Source organism: Oncorhynchus mykiss, chromosome 4 (assembly GCF_057628025.1).
Source record: "Oncorhynchus mykiss isolate SJ-2025 chromosome 4, ASM5762802v1, whole genome shotgun sequence".
Classification (NCBI taxonomy): domain Eukaryota; kingdom Metazoa; phylum Chordata; class Actinopteri; order Salmoniformes; family Salmonidae; genus Oncorhynchus; species Oncorhynchus mykiss.
Genome location: NC_143025.1, coordinates 54,422,862 through 54,446,190, shown reverse-complemented (window position 1 = coordinate 54,446,190; position 23,329 = coordinate 54,422,862). Strand labels below are relative to the sequence as shown.

Below are 23,329 nucleotides of genomic sequence, written 5' to 3'. Positions count from 1 at the left end.
ACGTCCAAACGGCCTCTCAACCCCAGACCACATGTAATCCAGGATCTCTGGCTTCTTACCTGCGGGGTCGACTGAGACCAGCCACCTGATGTAACAGAGGAATATTTCTGTCTGTAATACTAATTTATGGAGATAAACTCATTCTAATTGGCTGGACCTGGCTACCCAGTGGGCTACCCAGGCCCAACCATGACTGTGTCCCTCTGCCCAGTCATGTGAAATCCATAGACTAGAGAATAATTTCTTTCTTTCAAATAGACAGATTTTCTTATATGAACTGTAACAGAGTAAAATCCCTGAAAATGCTGCATGTTGCGTTTATATTTTTGTTCAGTATAGTTACACAACAACTTTCCTACATACAAGGGGTACCAGTACCGAGTTGATGTTCAGGGGTACGAGGTAATTGAGGAAGATGTGTACAGTTGAAGTCGGAAGTTAACATACACCTTAGTCCAATACATTTAAACTCAGTTTAACAATTCCTGACATTTAATCCTAGTAAACATTCCCTGTCTTAGGTCAGTTAGGATGACCACTTTATTTTAAGAATGTGAAACGTCAGAATAATAGTAGAGAATGATTTATTTCAGCTTTTATTTCTTTCATCACATTCCCAGTGGGTCAGAAGTTTACATACACTCAATTAGTATTTGGTAGCATTGCCTTTAAATTGTTTAACTTGGGTCAAACGTTTCGGGTAGCCTTCAACAAGCTTCCCACTATAAGTTGGGTGAATTGTGTCCCATCCCCCCTGACAGAGCTGGTGTAACTGAGTCAGGTTTGTAGGCCTCCTTGCTCGTACACGCCTTTTCCGTTCTGCCCACACATTTTCTATAGGATTGAGGTCAGGGCTTTGTGATGGCCACTCCAATACATTGACTTTGTCCTTAAGCCATTTTTACACAACTTTGGAAGTATGCTTGGGGTCATTGTCCATTTGCGACCAAGCTTTAACTTCCTGACTGATGTCTTGAGATGTTGCTTCAATATATCCACACAATTTTCCTGCCTCATGATGCCATCTATTTTGTGAAGTGCACCAGTCCCTCCTGCAGCAAAGCACCCCCACAACATGATGCTGCCACCCCCGTGTTTCACGGTTGGGATGGTGTTCTTCGGCATGCAAGCCTCCCCCTTTAACCTCCAAACTTAACGATGGTCATTATGGCCAAACAGTTCCATTTTGTTTCATCAGACCAGAGGACATTTCTCCAAATAGAATGATCTTTGTCCCCATGTGCAATTGCATGCTCCATGCTGAGTGGCCTTTCAGGTTATGTCGATATAGGACTAGTTTGACTGTGGATATAGATACTTTTGTACCTGTTTCATCCAGCATCTTCACAAGGTCCTTTGCTGTTGTTCTTGGATTGAATTGCACTTTTCGCACCAAAGTACGTTAATCTCTAGGAGACAGAACGCGTCTCCTTCCTGAGCAGTATGATGGCTGCGTGGGCACATGGTGTTTATACTTGCGTACTATTGTTTGTACAGATGAACGTGGTACCTTCAGGCGTTTGGAAATTTCTCCCAAGGGTGAACCAAACTTGTGGAGGTCTACAATTATTTTTCCTGAGGTCTTGGCTGATTTCTATTGATTTTCCCATGATGTCAGCAAAGAGGCACTGAGTTTGAAGGTAGGCCTTGCAATACATCCACAGGTACACCTCCAATTGACTTAAATTATGTCAATTAGCCTATCAGAAGCTTCTAAAGTCAAGTCATGCTGTTTAAAGGCACAGTCAACTTAGTGTATGTAAATTTCAGGAATTATGAAAAACTGAGTTTAAATGTATTTGGCTAAGGTGTATGTCAACTTCCAAATTCAACTGTAACTAGGGAAAAAAATGACAGATGGTAATTAAAACAGCAGAGTCAAAAAAGTCAAAAAAGTTAGTTAAATAGTTAACCAAATGGCTACCCAGACTAACTATTTAGCAGTCTTATGTCTTGGGGGGTAGAAGCTGTTTAGGGCTCGGTACCGTTTTCTGTGCAGTAGCAGACAGAACAGTCTGACTTGGGTGGCTGGAGTCTGACAATTTGTAGGGCCTTCCTGACACTGCATGGTACAGAGGTCATCGATGGCAGGGAGCTCAGCCCCAGTGACGCAGTGGGCCGTCTGGACTACCTTCTGTAGCACCTTGCGGTCGGATGCCAAGCAGTTGCCATACCAAGCGGTGATGCAGCCAGTCAAGATGCTCTCAATGGTACAGGTGCAGAATTTTTAGGACCCGAGGGCCAATACCAAATAATTTCAGCCTCCTGAGGAGGAAGAGGCGTTGTCGTGCCCTCTTCACGACTGCTGGTGTTTGGACCATCATAGATCCTTAGTGATGTGGACAACGAGGAACTTAACCCACTTCACTACAGCCCTGTCGAATGGGAGCGTGCTTGGCCCTCCGTTTCCTGTAGTCCATGATCAGCTCGTCTTGCTGACTTTTGAGAGGTTGTTGTCCTGGCACTACACCGCCAGGTCTCTGACGACCTCCCTATAGGCTGTCTCATCTTCGCCGGTGATCAGTGGAGGTCGACCGATTATGATTTTTCAAAGCCGGTACCGATTATTGGAGGACCAAAAAAAGCCGATACCGATTAAATCTGCAGATTTTTTTACATGTATTTATTTATAATAATGACAATTACAACAATACTGAATGAACACTTATTTTAACTTAATATAATACATCAATCAAATCAATTTAGCCTCAAATAATGAAACACGTTCAATTTGGTTTAAATAATGCAAAAACAAAGTGTTGGAGAAGAAAGTAAAAGTGCAGTATGTGCCATGTAAAAAAGCTAACATTTAAGTTCCTTGCTCAGAACATGAGAACATATGAAAGCTGGTGGTTCCTTTTAACATGAGTCTACAATATTCCCTGGTAAGAAGTTTTAGGTTGAGGTTATTATAGGAATTATAGGACTATTTCTCTATACCATTTGTATTTCATATACCTTTGACTATTGGATGTTCTTATAGGCACTTTAGTATTGCCAGTGTAACAGTATAGCTTACGTCCCTCTCCTCGCCCCTACCTGGGCTCGAACCAGGAACACATCGACGACATCCACCCTCGAAACATCGCTACCCATCGCTCCACAAAAGCCCCGAGCAAGGGGAACAACTATTAGCGCGCAACCCGCTAACTAGCGGGTAACTAACTATATACTTGTGTATATAGATTTTAAAGAAAGGCATGGATGTTTAGGTACACATTGGTGCAACGACAGTGCCTTTTTTGCGAATGCGCTTGTTAAATCATCACCCGTTTGGCGAAGTAGGCTGTGATTCGATGAGAAATGAACAGGCACCGCATCGATTATACGCAACGCAGGACACGCTAGATAAACTAGTAATATCAACCATGTGTAGTTAACCAGTGCTTATGTTAAGACTGATTGTTTTTTTTATAAGATATGTTTAATGGAAGCTAGCAACTTACCTTGGCTTCTTGCTGCCCTCGCATAACAGGTAGTCAGCCTGCCACGCAGGCTCCTCGTGGAGTGCAATGTAAGGCAGGTGGTTAGAGTGTTGGACTAGTAACCGGAAGGTTGCAGAAACAAATCCCTGAGCTGACCAGGTAAAAATCTGTCGTTCTGCCCCTGAACAAGGCAGTTAACCCACCATGAAAATAAGAACGTGTTCTTAACTGACTTGCCTAGTTAGCTAAAAGGTGGAGAAAAAAATAAAAGAATAAATCATCCACAATCTGTGTCCAAATATACCGATTATTATGAAAAGTTGAAACCGGCCCTAATTAAAATCGTCCATTCTGATTAAAAATTGGTCGACCTCTAGTGATCAGGCCTTCCACTGTGGTGTCTTCTGCAAACTTAATGGTGTTGGAGATATGCGCGGTCATGGGTGAACAGGAGGTGACTAAGCACGCACCACCGGGGCCCCGTGTTGATGGTCAGCGAGGCAGATGTGTTGTTGCCTACCCTCCCCACCTGTGGGTGGTCCGTCAGGAAGTCCATTATCCAGTTGCAGAGGGAGGTGTTCAGTCCTAGGATCCTTAGCTTAGTAATGAGCTTGGAGGGCACTATGGTATTGAACGCTGAGTCAACAGCATTCTCACGTAGGTGTTCCTTTTGCAAAAGTGGGAAAGGGCAGTGTGGAGTGCAATAGGAGATTGTCTCATCTGTGGACCTGTTGGGGCGGTAAGCAAATTAGAGTGGGTCCAGGGTGTCTGGGATAATGTTGATGTGAGCCATGACCAGCCATTCAAAGGATTTCCTGGCTACAGATGTGAGTACTACGGGGCGATAGTCATTTAGACAGGTTACATTGGTGTTCTTGGGCACAGGGACTATGGTGGTCTGCTTACAGCATGTAGGTATTACAGACTGGGTCCGGGAAACGATGAAAATGTGTTATTAGCAGTTTTGAGAAGGACATTTTAGCACCGAAGAGTGACTTTTTCAAATCTTCCTACAGTCACATGCAGGTAAGGAATTTTTTATTTCTATACAGTATCAGAAAGAACAGATTGAGGTTTCCAAAACACTTCGGGTTTATTTTTTACAGGGACAGTGCAAATTAAATCAACGTTTCAGTAAAAGTTCCTGTTTTAACCAGCCGGCTAATTTTTAACCACAGTCCCTGGGCAGGTTATTAAAAACAATTACAATACAGACAATCATTGAGCAGTGAGCACATACAAAGCAACAAGGCAAAATAAATAAAAATCACCAAAGTGTTTCCACAAGCTACAGACAACATGGAAAGTGGCCATAAACAACTAGGGATTATGTTCACAAGTATGATTGGCCTTTAGCCATGTCTTCATGTTTTTTGTGAAAGTGTGATCGGTGGTGCAGATGTGTGTCGGATGGCAGTGTGTTCCAAACATGGGAAGCTCTCACAGAGAAAACAGATTGACTAAAGATGCTTATATATAGTCACCTCTCATGGCAGACCTTGTGGATCTGCGGCCATATGTTTGGGTTTTCTGTTTAACAGAAAAGTGGAGGGGGAGCCAGGCCATTTAGGATCTTGAATACAAGACACGCGTTGGTGTATTGCACATGATTTTTCCAACTCAGGAGCTCATGCTTTCTGAGGATGTAACAGTGATTATGGCTATTGGGCTTTCTATCAAGCACTTTGAGAGCCTGTTTGTAGACAGACTGAATGGGTTTTATTGTTGTACAACAATCTTGGTCCCAACTAGTCAAGTAATATGTTAAGTGGGGGAGTGTCAGATTTTAAGTACAGTTTAGCTACTTCTGTAGTCAAACAATTTCGTATACATTGGAAATTAGCTAGGTTGAATTTGGTTAGAGTTAACTTTTTCACCTGCTTTTACAGAGAGAGGTTGGAATCAAGTATGATAAGTATGAAATCAGATACCGCCTGGAGTTTCTCCCCTGACACAGACATCTGGCTCAGTAGCATCAGTTGCCTGCTTTGTGAACAACATGCAGACAGTTTTTTTCACATTGAGATGCAAACATGAGTCACTGAGCCACCTTGTAACCTGGACCATTACATTAGTGAGTTAGTGCGCAGCTTGTTGTTTGTATGCACATGTATCACCGCATCATCTGCATACATTTGAACTTCAGACCAAGTACAGACAGAAGGCAGGTCATTAATGTACGAGCTGAACAGGAGGGGCCCCAGTATTGACCCTTGGGGCACGCCCACATCATAGCTAAGAGTGGGCAACAGCTTATTGCTCACTCTGACACACCGAGTTCTGCCTTCAAGGTATGATTTCATCCATCGCTCATCAGGGGAAAGGTTGAACTTGGACAATTTTGTGATGAGAATCTCATGGTTAACAGTATCAAAAGCCTTCCTTAGGTCCAGAAACACAGCCCCAACAACACCCCCTTGGACTTTATTTTCAGAAGAAAGCAGTTGGGCTGTTTCTGTGGAGTGTTTCGCTCTGAAGCCAAACTGCATGGAGTGTAATGTTGTTGAGGTGGACAATCAGTTACTCTGCTACACACTAACAACCTTCAACACCAGAGGTAGAATATTAACTGGCCTGAAGTTACTATTATCTTTGCAAAAGAGATTAGTGTGACGCACACTAAATGTACAGTTACATTTGTGTTTGTATTGTTTATTTTCATTGGGGAAGAATGCTTTTACCGAAATGTCAGTCCAAGTTCTCGCCATTGCGATGAATTTATACTACTGTTGGCCAGTAGGAGGCAGTGAGACGTGTTTGCTTGGCACTATATGCGATCTGGCACTACGGTTCTCTCGTTTCATAAGTTCCTGTAACACAGGATAAATTATCTGCTGCAGCAGTCCCAAATCTGTGAGGCAAAAAGACAGATTATTAACTTTTTATTTTTAAGGTGATAAGTTGGACAGATCGAGTGGGAAAATAGCTTTTTTTCACACAACATCTCTCCCTCTCACTATCATGCATTAGTTTCGCTTCCCCATGTGCCATTTTCAAAAAGACCCGACAGGGCTCTGCTTGAATTATGCAGAAACGGGCAGCGTTTAGGTCATGTAATTGATTTTGTTGGAAAGGGGAGAAATTGTGCTTTACAATGGTATTGACATTACAGTTGATCTGGAAGTATTACGTTTTTTGGGGCGATAAAATAAGGTCAATTGCACGGACCAAGGCGATGTACAAAAGTGAGTGAGTTTACGTTAACTAATTTGAAGTTATACCAGTCTTTAAAGGCTTTCATGTTTTACAGTCTCCTATGGGGCTAGAGTGGGCAACAATCAACTTCATAATTATAGCCTAAACAGGCAAATTCAAGTTAAGTGTTTAGGGTACAAATGTAAAGATTGAGGATGTGAACTGGATTTGAATATTTTTTACGTGTAAATTGATGCATGTTTGATATGTGTATGAAGTAATGTCAGGGGTGTGAGATTAAAGACAAAAACAAGAAAACATTGAAATACAATGAAAAGACAGAAAGACAGTTTGCACTAGAGAATGTTGAATAAAATAATTGAAAGAACCTTTGAAAGAGAAGCCACATTCTCCCGTTTCATCATCTATCCTGTTACAGGAACTATTATCTGCCACACCAGTCCCAAAACTGGGACCTATAACATTTAGTTCTATTTCAAAATATCCCTTTTTCCCAGAATAACTGCTGTTCCATGCACACAGTAGCAGATTGTTACTGTAGACTAACTCAGGATAATGCTATTGTGTTCATTGAAAAACATTAAAATAAATCAGTTACCCAATACCTTTAGAAACATAAAATGATTTGGTTATCGAAAGTATATACAGTGCCTTCAGAAAGTGTTTACACCACATTTTGTTACAGCCAACTCAAAATGTATTAAATTCATTATTTTTCTCCCCTCAACCATCTACACCCCCCCAACGTATTGAAAATGAAATACAGAAATATCATTTACTTAAGTATTCACACCCAAGTCTTTCCGGGTAAGTCTAAGAGCTTTGCACAACTGGATTGTACAAATATTTGCACATTATTCTTTAAAAAAATATATATTAAACGGTGTCACGTTGGTTGTTGATCATTGCTAGAGTCATTTAAGTCTTGCCATAGATTTTTCAACCCAATTTAAGTCAAATCTGTAAATATGCCACTCAGGAACACACACACAAAAAAAAACTCCCTAGTCCTCGTCAATGACAAGCATACCCATAGCATGATGCAGCAACCACCATGCTTGAAAATATGAAGAATGGTACTCAGTGATGTTTGGGGAAACCGCTACACAACGCTTTGTATTCAGGGCATTGTGTCACATTTGTTGCAGTTTTACTGTAGGGCCGAAACAGGATGCATGTTTTGGAATATGTTTTATTTTGTACAGGCTTCCTTTTCACTGTCAATTAGGTTAGTATTGTGGAGTAACTACAATGTTGATGACCCATCCTCAATTTTCTCCTATCACAGCCATTAAACTCTGTTTTAAAGGAGTCTGCCTAGTTTGAGAAACACTAATGTACTGGTTAGAGCCAGTTTGCGCTGTTCTGTGAAGGGAGTAGTATGCAGCGTTGGACGAGATCTTCAGTTTCTTGGCAATTTCTCGCATGGAATAGCCTTCATTTTTCAGAACAATAGACTGACGAGTTTCAGAATAGAGTTCTTTGTTTCTGGCCATTTTGAGCCTGTAATCGAACCCATAAATGCTGATGCTCCAGATACTCAACTAGTCTAAAAGAAGGCCAGTTTTATTGCTTCTTTAATCAGGACAACAGTTTTCAGCTGTGCTAACAAAATTCTAAACTTGGATAAGCTAACACATCGTGCCATTGATCACAGAAGTGATGGTTGCTGATAATGGGCCTCTGTACGCCTATGTAGATATTCCATAAAAAATAAAATAAAAATTGGCCGTTTCCAGCTACAATAGGCATTTACAACATTAACCATGTTTACACTGTATTTCTGATCAAGTTGATGTTATTTTAATGGACAAAAAAGTGACGTCACTGCTATTAGCTTCACGAAACGCCTGCTCAACAAAACTGCCGAATGTACTCTACTAGAGGCTGTGAACAAGCGAGTCGGTGGCATTCTCTCTGAGCCGCTTTACTGTGTCGCCACCATGCTCGATGCTAGGTACAAGGACCGCTACTTCGATGCAGACAAGAAACAGGGTTTACGTGAAATGTTAGAGATACAGCTGGACAAGATGGAAACGGACACAGGTACAGTGCGCACCGAGGAAGAGGCCACGGACAAAGAGCTGAAATCTCACTGCTTGAAATGTATGATGAAATCTTGGTTGAGAATGAAACGACTTAACAAATGAACAACGAAACAGCACAGCAAATGAAAGAAATTGGTTTTATGTTTTACTGGTAATGAGGATATACGTAAATGCCAACAAACTAACTTTGTCAGTTTGTACGTTTCAACTATTTAACTGTACTAGAATGATTAAAAGGCCGCTAAATGTTTTAATATCGGTATCGGGTTTTTTGGCAAGGAAAATATCGGTATCGGCCAAAAATGTCCCTAGGTACAATAGTGTCAACTTATACCTCAGATTTTAAAATCTCCACAAGAAATGCCTAGAGCTTATACTGACTGAAGAGAGAAATTGTCTGGGCTTTCCCAAGTTCAAGGAAATGGCCTCAATATTATATTTAGTTAGTTTATTAGGTAGCAAGTCAAAGTGAAGGGTATAGGAATGCGTTAGGAAGGGGGGGGATGGGCATGTGGGGTTTTGAAGGTCTTCACATCTGAAGACTCCTCTCAGCTGACAGCGAGGTAGTTGAAAGAGTGTGTGTTTGAGTGTGTTCATGTGAGTACACCCCATCTCTAGCACGGAGTTTCTCTTATCAACAACGAAACGGGTCAATGGCAGATAAAAGCTCACCTGTCATGAGTTCGCATGAAGTCCCACGATTTCTTTGTCCCATTCTGTGAACAACACAAAAACAATACATGAATGACAGTCACATTCTGAAAGAACTGTGCTAGGATCTAGTTAATTGTCCAACATGTTGGTGGGCTCGGATGGATATCAAATCATCCATTAACTAGGATAGGGCGGTATCCAGATTTTCATATAGTCATGCCAGCCTTTCATCGCGGGATTTACAGTATTGCCGTCTTAGTACACAAGGGGCAAAAAAAAAGCTAATTGGGCATCTGTTACCAGATTGCGAACAATGAAAAACAAATTACAAAGACGGGCAATCTAGCTCAAAAAGTTATACAAGTAGTAGATACTTAAAGTAATTTTTGGTGAGTTTGGACATTTACAAGCAAAACGTACTGGAGAAAAGTAGCTATACATCAGTAAGAGCGCCGTCTACTGATGGAATGCCTGTTGGTGAATTCTCATCCGAGTTTAGAAGTGCAACTGAAGCACAAAATTTGTCTGATGCCGAGCAAAGACTACAATAAGAAGCATTTTATATACAGTACCTGTCAAAAAAAAGTTGACACCTACTCATTCTATTTTTTATTTTGACTATTTTCTACATTGTAGAATAATAGTCAAGACAAACTATGATATACCACATATGGAATCATGTAGTAACCAAAGTGTTAAATCAAAATATATTTTATATTTGAGATTCTTCAAAGTAGCCACCCTTTGCCTTGCCTTGATGACAGCTGTACACACTCTTGGCATTCTCTCAACCAGCTGTATCTGGAATGCTTTTTCAACAATCTTGAAGGAGTTCCCACTGAGTTCCCTCTGCTTTTCCTTCACTCCGCGGTCCAACTCATCCCAAACCATCTCAATTGTTCCTGTTCCCAAGAAAGCTAAGGTAACTGAGCTAAACGACTACCGCCCCGTGGCACTCACTTCCGTCATCATGAAGTGCTTTGAGAGACTAGTCAAGGACCATATCACCTCCACCCAACCTGACACCCTAGACCCACTCCAATTTGCTTACCGCCACAAAAGGTCCACAGACCCTGGGTCTCGACCCTGCCCTGTGCAACTGGGTACTGGACTTCCTGACGGGCCGCACCCAGGTGGTGAGGGTACGTAACAACATCTCCAACCCGCTGATCCTCAACACTGGGGCCCCACAAGGGTGCGTTCTGAGCCCTCTCCTATACTCCCTGTTCACCCACGACTGCGTGGCAATGCACGCCTCCAACTCAATCATCAAGTTTGCAGACGACACTACAGTGGTAGGCTTGATTACCAACAATGACGAGATGGCCTACAGGGAGGAGGCGAGGGCCCTCGGAAAGTTGTAAGTTCCTCGGCGTACACATCACGGACAAACTGAATTGGTCCACCCACACAGACAGTGTGGTGAAGGCACAGCAGTGCCTATTCAACCTTAGGAGGCAGAAAAAATATTTGGCTGGTCACTAAAAGCACACAAACTTTTACAGATGCACAATCGAGAGCATCCTGTCGGGCTGTATCACCGCCTGGTACGGCAACTGCTCCGCCCACAACCGTAACGCTCTCCAGAGGGTAGTGAGGTCTGCAGAACGCATCACCTGGGGCAAACTACCAGCCCTCCAGGACACCTACACCACCCGATGTCACAGGAAGGCCAAAAAGATCATCAAGGACAACAACCACCCGAGCCACTGCCTGTTCACCCCGCTATCATCCAGAAGGCGAGGTCAGTACAGGTGCATCAAAGCAGGGACCGAGAGACTGAAAAACAGCTTCTATCTCAAGGCCATCAGACTGTTAAACAGCCACCACTAACTTTGAGTGGCTGCTGCAATACATTTTTTACATGTATCACTAGCCACTTTAAACAATGCCACTTAATATGTTTACATACTCTACATTACTCATCTCATATGTATATACTGTACTCGATACCATCTACTGCATCTTGCCTATGCCATTCTGTACCATCACTCATTCATATATCTTTATGAACATATTCTTCATCCCTTTACACTTGTGTGTGTATAAGGTAGCTGTTGTGAAATTGTTAGGTTAGATTACTCGTTGGTTATTACTGTATTGTCGGAACTAGACGCACAAGCATTTCGCTACAATCGCATTAAACCATGTGTATGTGACAAATAACATTTTATTTGAATTGGGTTAAGGTCAGGTGATTGTGGAGGCCAGGTCATCTGATGCAGCACTCCAGCTCTCCTTCTTGGTCAAATAGCCCTTACACAGCCTGGAGGTCTGTTCAAATCAAATCCCCATCCAACATGGGGTGCTAATAAACATATATTACGCACCTTCAAAGTGCTACGAATGTTGGGTAAATCAAATGGGGAAGAAAAAAAAAATCACAATTAAAATGTCTAAAAATATATTTTCACTTTGTCATTATTGGGTATTATGTACAGACGAGTGAGATTTACATTTTATTTAATCAGGCTGTAACACCACAAAATGTGGAATAAGTCAAGAGGTATGAATACGTTCTGAGCTTTTGAGATTTCAGTAGGGGTGCATGTAAATTCTAGCTAGGTGGCTGTCAGATACGGTATGCCGCTAGATATCGTGTGTGTGTGTGGTGTACCGATTCAAAGAACCCATCAGATGAAATTTCAAAATAAAATTCATTATAGGGCTAGTAGATTGAAGTTAGTATCAATTGCTGATCGCCTATTATGGGAGCAGGTAGCATTTTCTGTCTAGCTTAGTGTGACAAAATGAAAATGTAGAGTTTCCATCAACCTCGCATGCAATGTAGATATCAAAGAATGCCGCAGTTCGAGAGTAGAGTAGTGGGTGAAACCATTCACTTCAGGAAAAGGGGTGATATAAATAAAGTTACCTTTCATTATGGGTTGCTGAATTCATAAGAATATTTGCTGCCATTTTATTAAGGTTGGTAATAGAAGAGGTCTTCGGACTTACCACTTTTGTATTATTTTCTTTGAAAGAACAACTAGTGGGTTTTGAGTGCTTCTCCCCTATTTGGGAAGTTGGTCTGCCTGCTCCTCAGTCAGAGATATTCTGAGAGCAGGATCGTGTCTCCTTCCTCTGTATATAAAAACTGCATAAAAAGTGTTGTTGGAAAACGGGTTCATATAGCCTAAAGTCAATAGCGAATGTGACTATGTACAGTTGAAGTCAGAAGTTCACATACACTTAGGCTGGAGTCATTAAAACGTGTTTTTAAACCACTCCACACATTTCTTGTTAAACTATAGTTTTGGCAAGTCGGTTAGGCAATCTACTTTGTGCATGACAAGTAATTTTTCAAACAATTGTTTACAGACAGATTTTACTTATAATTCACAGTATCATAATTCCAGTGGGTCAGAAATTAAAATACAGTGCCTTGCGAAAGTATTCGGCCCCCTTGAACTTTGCGACCTTTTGCCACATTTCAGGCTTCAAACATAAAGATATAAAACTGTATTTTTTTGTGAAGAATCAACAACAAGTGGGACACAATCATGAAGTGGAACGACATTTATTGGATATTTCAAACTTTAACAAATCAAAAACTGAAAAATTGGGCTCAGAGGTCCGTTAAAAGCGCAGAGAGCATCATGAAGAACAAGGAACACACCAGGCAGGTCCGAGATACTGTTGTGAAGAAGTTTAAAGCCGGATTTGGATACAAAAAGATTTCCCAAGCTTTAAACATCCCAAGGAGCACTGTGTAAGTGATAATATTGAAATGGAAGGAGTATCAGACCACTGCAAATCTACCAAGACCTGGCCGTCCCTCTAAACTTTCAGCTCATACAAGGAGAAGACTGATCAGAGATGCAGCCAAGAGGCCCATGATCACTCTGGATGAAATGCAGAGATCTACAGCTGAGGTGGGAGACAATCAGTCATATATTGCACAAATCTGGCCTTTATGGAAGAGTGGCAAGAAGAAAGCCATTTCTTAAAGATATCCATAAAAAGTGTTGTTTAAAGTTTGCCACAAGCCACCTGTGAGACAAACCAAACATGTGGAAGAAGGTGCTCTGGTCAGATGAAACCAAAATGGAACTTTTTGGCAACAATGCAAGACGTTATGTTTGGCGTAAAAGCAACACAGCTCATCACCCTGAACACACCATCCCCACTGTCAAACATGGTGGTGGCAGCATCATGGTTTGGGCCTGCTTTTCTTCAGCAGGGACAGGGAAGATGGTTAAAATTGATGGGAAGATGGATGGAGCCAAATACAGGACCATTCTGGAAGAAAACCTGATGGAGTCTGCAAAAGACCTGAGACTGGGACGGAGATTTGTCTTCCAACAAGACAATGATCCAAAACATAAAGCAAAATCTACAATGGAATGGTTCAAAAATAAACATATCCAGGTGTTAGAATGGCCAAGTCAAAGTCCAGACCTGAATCCAATCGAGAATCTGTGGAAAGAACTGAAAACTGCTATTCACAAATGCTCTCCATCCAACCTCACTGTGCTCGAGCTGTTTTGCAAGGAGGAATGGGAAAAAATGTATCTCGATGTGCAAAACTGATAGAGACATACCCCAAGCAACTTACAGCTGTAATCGCAGCAAAAGGTGGCGCTACAAAGTATTAACTTAAGGGGGCTGAATAATTTTGCACGCCCAATTTTTAAGTTTTTGATTTGTTAAAAAAGTTTTTAAATATCCAATAAATGTCGTTCCACTTCATGATTGTGTCCCACTTGTTGTTGATTCTTCACAAAAAAATACAGTTTTATATCTTTATGTTTGAAGCCTGAAATGTGGCAAAAGGTCGCAAAGTTCAAGGGGGCCGAATACTTTCGCAATGCACTGTACTTCACATTTTTGGGCTTAAATTACTGTAAATATATATTCTGTAGTGCCTAATATGCATAATATAGTATTTCTATTTCATAAATTGTACTTTACTTTTAATCAATTTAATTACAATATGACCCCCCTCTCTTGAGATATTGGACAAAACATGTTGAATTAAAAAATCCAGACAGGTGATGGTGAAATTATTAACTAGGATTAACATTTACCTGTCTGCAACCTTGTTGATCTTTTAAGATAACTTGAAAATAAGATCTCAGCAATGGCAAATCCTATCTTCATGAAATCAAAAAAAAAGTGTTGTGTTCATGAGAAGTTTCTCTATAACAATACAAAGTATAACACCAGAACCAAAGTTTCATTTTGTCCTTTAACGCCCTACTTAAAGTATCAAGTCTCTGCTATAACACAACAAATGTGGAAAAAATGCCATACCAATAGGGCTCAACAGTGGTCATTCAGCCTATGACTCACAAACACCTAAAGAGCAACAATGGGCCAGAGAAGCAGAACACTTCCACACTCAATGACAGGAAGCATTAGGCCAGGACCACAAGCCCAGATGGGGAGAACACTTGGGACGGAAATATCTACAGGTGCCCTCCTGCCGAAACAGTGCCTAATGCCCTTCATGAAATCCACAGAAGGAGAAATGTCATTATCTCAGGAAAGGTTGAGTGAATGTGATGAAACGTTGCCTGCCCCAAAGAGTCTCACTGCCAAAGAAATCACAGCAGAACAATTCCACATTTCCTGAAGGAAAGTGTCAAAAGAGGCAATGGCCCAGCCTTTGCCCAGTCTCTAGAAGCCTACATGTATGTTATTGATTGACCTGAGCATAGCTTTCGATCCAGAAAGTGGTAACAGCCTAATTCAAGAATGGCAACGAATGTTACGGAGTCTAGTATTCCTTTATCCAACATATCATACTGAAACAACGACCACAAAACCTGGTTCCAATTGTGTTATTATGAGTAGCTAAATATGAATAGCCTAACTGCCTGTGACCAGACCTATTTCCTTATCAACAAACATACAATCAACCATACAAGTATGGTCGTCTTGAACATCACATTGCTAATAGCAATTAGTTCAAGTGTATCCATCTTCCAAACAACTAGCTACTGTACGTACCTAAGAGGACAGTTACTAGTGGAATCAATGTAGCTAACTAGAAAGCTATCCTAACATGCCTTTTATCTCCCGAGTGGCTAGCTGCCCTTTAGATTAAAGACTCAGGTAGATGAACATTTTCACAAGATAATTTGTGGGCCATAAAATACTGGTGGGTTCTATACATAAGTGGACTTGTGTGGGTTCCCTAGATATATTAAAATATATCACTGAAAGTAAAATGGGTTTGCAAGCTCAGCACAGCACCAAATGCTCAACATCTGACCTCATAAAATCACTATCAAACTAGCAAGGCCATCTCTAGTTTGACACATCCCAACAAGGCCTGACATTACATGAGCTAACGCTCAACGTGCAACAACAACCACAGGAGACATGTAGATATTGTAGCTATGCATCAGGTTGTACATTTCCAACAAGCTAGCCAGTTACTTAGCTAGGTTTCAAGTTAGCTAACGTTAATGTAAAGCATATGCTCATGAGACAGTAACTGATATGTTAGCTACTTGCCTGAAAATCTAAATTTCATGCTAAGAGAAAATATTTGGTGGCAGTGGTGAAGCAAAGTTAAGATAGCTAAGTCCATAAGTGTCACTGAAATATGGTGTACTGTATTTTTATGAAGGTTATGCCGTTGAAGCAGCACAATAAAGCAATGGAGAAAATAATGGGGGTTGGGCTACTAGCAATAGAAATTAATGCGTCCGGGAATTCAGACTAGATTCAGACGCGAGTGAGCTATTTTGACTCACCTGGTTATAGTGCACCCTGAATGGTTTCAGATAATTGGAGTTGGTGCACGGAACGACCTGGATATCATGTATCTGCTCCATAGTTCAGACTGCTAGCTTTCCACCGGTGCTTATCTCACGTCAGATAGCACAAACCACAGGTCGTAGTGGAGAATGATACAAATGCCTACGGTTCCCTAGTAAGGACAAAATACACTCGCTTTTAATTGGAAGTCTTCTTATCCTTCTTCTATGCGATTTAACGGCGGTTGGCATTCAATTTGTTGCATTACCGCCACCTACTAGACTGGAGTACAACTCCCTTATACTTTTCTTGAAAAATGTGAATGTACTAAATAAATACCCTACCATCTAACACTACACTCACTAATTTCTAAATTATATCAAATAAAACTAACACCACCCTTCTCCACTAATTAAATGTATTTATTCCTACCTCATGCCATCATCCTGAAAGGATGGGACATTACCCCTTAACACACCCTGTAACTCTTCTGATGTCAAGTCTTGCACACCCAAATACCTCTCTGCATCTGCCACCACAACCTCCATTTTCTGCAACTTCCATTCCATCCCTGCAGCACAGCTGATAACCATTGCTATAAATGCTAAAAATCCAATCTTACTGAAACGTATATCACTTTTTGGCCTGTCCCTCTGTACTGGTATATCTCTACTACTCTCACCACTCCTCCCCCTTAACCCAACTTCCTCTACTTTCTTCACTGCCTCAGCATATGACAACGTCTGCACTACTCTAACCCTGGAATCCTCACCTGCCACTCTCGCACGGGACATTTCTGATCCCCGGTGTCTTGTTTTACACACTTTGTACAAAATAATAAAATGCAGTACTACAGGATATTTTTTAACGTAGCTCTTTATTAGCTAGCTATAACTGGTATGTTCACGTATCGCCAACCAGGATCAAACTGCCCATGACCTAACCATTTGGGTGGTCTTAACCAATCATAGCACAGTATGATATGGCAGTAAAATGCATCCAATTACAATTCAGTATGTTTACACATATGAATATTACACCCAGCTCCATGGACACCCCTACAATTAACACACTTCACTACTTTCCCCAATACTACACATTCCTTTGTATCATTCCTTTCTGCACATTTCTCACACCCTCCCTCCTACACAATGCTGCCACATGCCCGTAAGCTTGACACCTGTAACATTGTAATGTATTCGGCATATACGCTCGTACAGGTTAACTTAAATATCCTAACTTCACTTTGTCAGGCAAAGACTCAACTTCAAAACTCAAAAGAACAGACAATGACTCTTCTGTTTCCTCACTCTCGCCACCCTGTATGCGTCGCATGAAACGACGAGCATCACATACACAGGGAATCTTTCCCCTCAGCTGGTCAACTTTTCTATTTACTGCTACCCCAGTTATCACTCCTTTCATTGGTGCCCTTTACTTGAGAACGAAACAATTCACTTTTCTTGCCCCCATTCGTTTTACTTCGAGCTCCCTCTGACCAACAGAAACACAAACAATTATCACTGGACCATTTCTGGTTACCCTCACTGATTCCACATTACCCAACTCTTTTTTCACCGACCGTGAAACCACAAATGGATCAGCCAAAAGGAAAGAGTCCACTTTTTCCATAAACTTCACTCCTACTTTCACAGACTCATCTTTTTCCTGATCCTCGGTTCATACCTAGGTCTCCGATATCTATACCACACCTACCTCCTGATCCTTGGTTCATACCTCGGTCTCCGATATCTATACCACACCTACCACCTCCGATAATTCACCCTCATTCACTTCCATTTCTCCTCCTGTCTTCAGCTCCCTCTGCTTACACTTTCTACCATTCTTCTTTAACAAACCATATCCCTTTTTTCCGCCATTCCAAATCAAATTAAAGTTTATTTGTCATGTGCGCTGAATACAACAGGGGTATACCTTAGAGTGAAATTACTTACAGGTTCTAACCAACAGTGCAAAAAAGGTATTAGGTGAACAATAGGTAAGTGAAGAAATAAAAACAACAGTAAAAAGACAGTTAAAAATTACAGTAGCGAGGCTATAACAGTAGTGAGGCTACATACAGGCAGTGGTTAGTCGGGCTGATTGAGGAAGTATGTACAATTAGATATGGTTAAAGTGACTATGCATATATGATAAACAGAGAGTAGCAGTAGCGTAAAAGAGGGGTTGGCGGGTGGTAGGTGTCGGGACACAATGCAGATAGCCCGGTTAGACAATGTGCTGGGGCACTGGTTGGTCAGGCCAATTGAGGTAGTATGTACAGTGCCTTGCGAAAGTATTCGACCCCCTTGAACTTTGTGACCTTTTGCCACATTTTAGGCTTCAAACATACATCAAAATCTGAAAATTTGGGCATGCAAAATTATTCAGCCCCCTTAAGTTAATACTTTGTAGCGCCACCTTTTGCAGCTGTAAGTCAGCTTGGGGTATGTCTCTATCAGTTTTGCACATCAAGAGACTGACATTTTTTCCCATTCCTCCTTGCAAAACAGCTCGAGCTCAGTGAGGTTGGATGGAGAGCATTTGTGAACAGCAGTTTTCAGTTCTTTCCACAGATTCTCGATTGGATTCAGGTCTGGACTTTGACATGGCCATTCTAACACCTGGATATGTTTATTTTTGAACCATTCCATTGTAGATTTTGCTTTATGTTTTGGATCATTGTCTTGTTGGAAGACAAATCTCCGTCCCAGTCTCAGGTCTTTTGCAGACTCCATCAGGTTTTCTTCCAGAATGGTCCTGTATTTGGCTCCATCCATCTTCCCATCAATTTTAACCATCTTCCCTGTCCCTGCTGAAGAAAAGCAGGCCCAAACCATGATGCTGCCACCACCATGTTTGACAGTGGGGATGGTGTGTTCAGGGTGATGAGCTGTGTTGCTTTTACGCCAAACATAACGTCTTGCATTGTTGCCAAAAAGTTCCATTTTGGTTTCATCTGACCAGAGCACCTTCTTCCACATGTTTGGTGTGTCTCACAGGTGGTTTGTGGCAAACTTTAAACAACACTTTTTATGGATATCTTTAAGAAATGGCTTTCTTCTTGCCACTCTTCCATAAAGGCCAGATTTGTGCAATATACGACTGATTGTTGTCCTATGGACAGAGTCTCCCACCTCAGCTGTAGATCTCTGCAGTTCATCCAGAGTGATCATGGGCCTCTTGGCTGCAGCTCTGATCAGTCTTCTCCTTGTATGAGCTGAAAGTTTAGAGGGACGGCCAGGTCTTGGTAGATTTGCAGTGGTCTGATACTCCTTCCATTTCAATATTATCGCTTGCACAGTGCTCCTTGGGATGTTTAAAGCTTGGGAAATCTTTTTGTATCCAAATCCGGCTTTAAACTTCTTCACAACAGTATCTCTGACCTTTCTGGTGTGTTCCTTGTTCTTCATGATGCTCTCTGCAGGTGCATTTATACGGAGACTTGATTACACACAGGTGGATTGTATTTATCATCATTAGTCATTTAGGTCAACATTGGATCATTCAGAGATCCTCACTGAACTTCTGGAGAGAGTTTGCTGCACTGAAAGTAAAGGGGCTGAATAATTTTGCACGCCTAATTTTTCAGTTTTTGATTTGTTAAAAAAGTTAGAAATATCAAATAAATGTCGTTCCACTTCATGATTGTGTCCCACTTGTTGTTGATTCTTCACAAAAAAATACAGTTTTATATCTTTATGTTTGAAGCCTGAAATGTGGCAAAAGGTCGCAAAGTTCAAGGGGGCCGAATACTTTCGCAAGGCACTGTACACATGAGATGAGTAATGTAGGGTGGGTAAACATATTAAGTGGCATTGTTTAAAGTGGCTAGTGATACATGTATTACATAAAGATGGCAAGATGCAGTAGGTGGTATAGAGTACAGTATATACACATGAGATGAGTAATGGGTATGGGTATGTAGGGTATGTAAACATTATATTAAGTGGCATTGTTTAAAGTGGCTAGTGATACATTTTTTTACATACATTTTTCCATTATTAAAGTGGCTGGAGTTGAGTCAGTATGTTGGCAGCAGCCACTGTTTAACAGTCTGATGGCCTTGAGATAGAAGCTGTTTTTCTGTCTCTCTGTCCCAGATGCACCTGTACTGACCTCGCCTTCTGGATGATAACGGGGTGAACAGGCAGTGGCTCGGGTGGTTGTTGTCCTTGATGATCTTTATGGACGTCCTGTGACATCGGGGGGTGTAGGTGTCCTGGAGGGCAGGTAGTTTGCCCCTGGTGATGCGTTGTGCAGACCTCACTACCCTCTGGAGAGCCTTACGGTTGAGGGCGGTGCAGTTGCCATACCAGGCGGTGATACAGCCCGCCAGGATGCTCTCGATTGTGCATCTGTAGAAGTTTGTGAGTGCTTTTGGTGACAAGCCAAAAAGGCTGCTGCGCCTTCTTCACGATGCTGTCTGTGTGAGTGGACCAATTCAGTTTGTCTGTGATGTGTATGCCGAGGAACTTAAAACTTGCTACCCTCTCCACTACTGTTCCATCGATGTCGATAGGGGAGTGCTCCCTCTGCTGTTTCCTGAAGTCCACGATCATCTCCTTTGTTTTGTTGACGTTGAGTGTGAGGTTATTTTCCTGACACCACTCTCCGAGGGCCCTCAACTCCTCCCTATAGGCCGTCTCATCTTTGTTGGTAATCAAGCCTACCACTGTAGTGTCGTCTGCAAACTTGACGATTGAGTTGGAGGCGTGCATGGCCACGCAGTCGTGGGTGAACAGGGAGTACAGGAGAGGGCTCAGAACGCACCCCTGTGGGGCCCCAGTGTTGAGGAAAAACGGGGTGGAGATGTTGTTTACCTACACTCACCACCTGGGTGCGGCCCGTCGGGAGGTCCAGTACCCAGTTGCACAGGGCGGGGTCGAGACCCAGGGTCTTGAGCTTGATGACGAGTTTGGAGGGTACTATGATGTTAAATGCTGAGCTGTAGTTGATGTTGATAATGCGGTCGACATTTGATTGTGAGGAATTCTAAGTCAGGTGAACAAAAGGACTTGAGTTCCTGTATGTTGTTATGATCACACCACGTCTCGTTAATCATAAGGCATACCCCCCCCGCCCCTCTTCTTACCAGAAAGATGTTTGTTTCTGTCGGCTCGATGCGTGAAGAAACCAGCTGGCTGTACCGACTCTGATAGCGTGTCTCGAGTGAGCCATGTTTCCTTGAAGCAAAGAACGTTACAGTCTCTGATGTCTCTCTGGAATGCTACCCTTGCTTGGATTTCATCAACCTTGTTGTCAAGAGACTGGACAATGGCGAGTAGTATGCCCGGGAGTGGTGCACGATGTGACCGTCTACGGAGCCTGACCAGAAGACAACTTCGTCTGCCCCTTTTACGGCGCCTTTTATTTGGTTCGCCGGCTGGGAACCGATCCATTGTCCCGGGTGGTGGGCAAAACACAGGATCCGCTTCGGGAAAGTCGTATTCCTATTCGTAATGATGGTGAGTTGACGTTGCTTTTATATCCAGTAGTTCCTCCCGACTGTATGTAATAAAACCTAAGATTACCTGGGGTACCAATGCAATAAATAACACGTAAAAAAATAAAATACTGCATAGTTTCCTAGGAACGCGAAGCAAGGCGGCCATCTCTGTCGGCGCCGGAAGTTGAATAGGGGGTGCACCGATCCTGGAGGTACTGCAATACCAGTTCGTTGCGTGGAGTGGACGGAGCAAGCCCCTATTCCATCTCCCTGTTCCAAAAATCGATTTAATATATGGTCCCCAGATAGGGGACCTATCAGATATTAAACTGACAAGAACAGATGATTCGAAGCTTTTATTCTAACTTTTCATACATTTACACGGTGAACATTTCACACTTCTTTTAACATGCCCATATCCAAACAAAACTTGTAACAAAAAAACACCCATCGGTTTTCAAAAAACACTGAACCCCTTTCTCTCTGGTAAGAGATAGGCAACCAATGCCCGCCCCCAATCTTTTCCAGGGGGCTGCTGCAAACTAACAAAAATCACAAGCCATCAATAAACATAAGCATTCCAAATCCCACAAAACCTACCAACCTACCTTCTAAACCTTACCTACCTGACAAGCCCCAACCCCCCTTTCCACCGCTCTAAGGCGGCATGGTGGCCCCACTTCCTCCTTATCCTCCCCCTCAAATCTCCCTCCACTCTCCTCACTATTCCCTCCACCCCCATGTCTTCCCCTGACTTAACCAGCCCATACATGGCATCCCAGAGCCCTTTCTTAAAAAGACTGATAAGCAGCCACAACAGAAAACGGTCCCTACCTACCCCCCCTGCTCCCCCTACCCCTCTCTCCACCCACGCCCATGTTAAAACAAAACCTCCCTTCACTCTCCCTAGCAAACCCTGAGCCCTGGCCCACTCTACTCCTGCGAAAGGACAGTCCCAGTACATGTGGCGTATCATCTCCTCCTCACCACAAGTTGGTATCGGGCACTGGGGGGACCGTGCCAAGCTATGCCGGTACATGATGGATCGTACCGGCAGGCACTTGTGGAGGCTTAACCAATTTAGATCCTTAAGACGATTGTCTAGGCCCCGCGCCTGTATGGTCTCCCAGACCACAACAGGGGTACCCACCACAGGGGGCGCACAAACGGTCCGTCTGACCTCCTCGTACAGGCGTCTGTGGTCCAAACCTACCCGGGCGACTTCAACCTCGGGGTGCGCGCGCAGCCACTTCACCGCATGGCTGAAGTGCCACGGCAGCTGTTCAGTCCGAGGACCCGTGTTGGACTACACCATTATGCTTCTCGCCTGGTACGAGAAAAACACCCACAGGAAATAACCGGAGGGATGAATCACTGGATTAGCGAGCTCATTCAACAAAAACGAAACAAATATCGAGTCCAGCTGGAGTGGGAAGTGTGCAACTCCCCTCCCACCCTCCCCGATGGTTGAGAGCATGCGAGCCCTGGCGACATACTCATACCTGCCCCCCCACATGAACTGAAACACGAGCCTTACCAGCCCCCTCCTCATGCTCGCTGGCAATGGATAGATATAGGCCAAATACAGAAGGGAAGGCAGTACATCCACCTTCAGGACCAGGATCTTGCCCAACAAAGACAAGGATCTGGCCTTCCACATTGCCTGCTTCCTCTGAACCACAGCAACCCTCATGTTCCAGTTCAGTGTCGCGGAGCCGGAGGTCTCAAAGTGGACCCCAAGAATCCTCAGGGCCCCATTACAGAGAGATAGTCCTCCGGGCACGTCCGTCCTGCCCCGCCATCTGCAGAAATACTTAACAGACGAATTGGCGAGGTTAAGGACCACTTCCGACGCGCCTGTAAAGTCTCCAATTATGGCCAGAGAC

At 42.7% G+C, this 23,329-nt stretch overlaps 1 protein-coding gene and 1 pseudogene across 1 annotated transcript in view; both read right to left on the bottom strand.

Moving 5' to 3' along the window:
- The window catches only part of LOC110521980 (uridine diphosphate glucose pyrophosphatase NUDT14), a 44,355-nt gene extending 28,122 nt beyond the window's left edge, over positions 1-16,233 (bottom strand). The window contains exons 1-2 of the mRNA XM_021600004.3: positions 15,991-16,233; positions 9,302-9,345 (exon numbers count right to left, since the gene is read on the bottom strand). Coding sequence (XP_021455679.3) covers positions 9,302-9,345; positions 15,991-16,071 — 125 coding nt within the window. The 5' untranslated portion in view covers positions 16,072-16,233. The remainder of the gene's footprint in view (positions 1-9,301; positions 9,346-15,990) is intronic.
- A 5,400-nt stretch (positions 16,234-21,633) lies between these two features.
- Positions 21,634-21,800, bottom strand: LOC118964514 (U2 spliceosomal RNA; annotated as a pseudogene).
- Between the last annotated feature and the right edge of the window lie 1,529 nt (positions 21,801-23,329).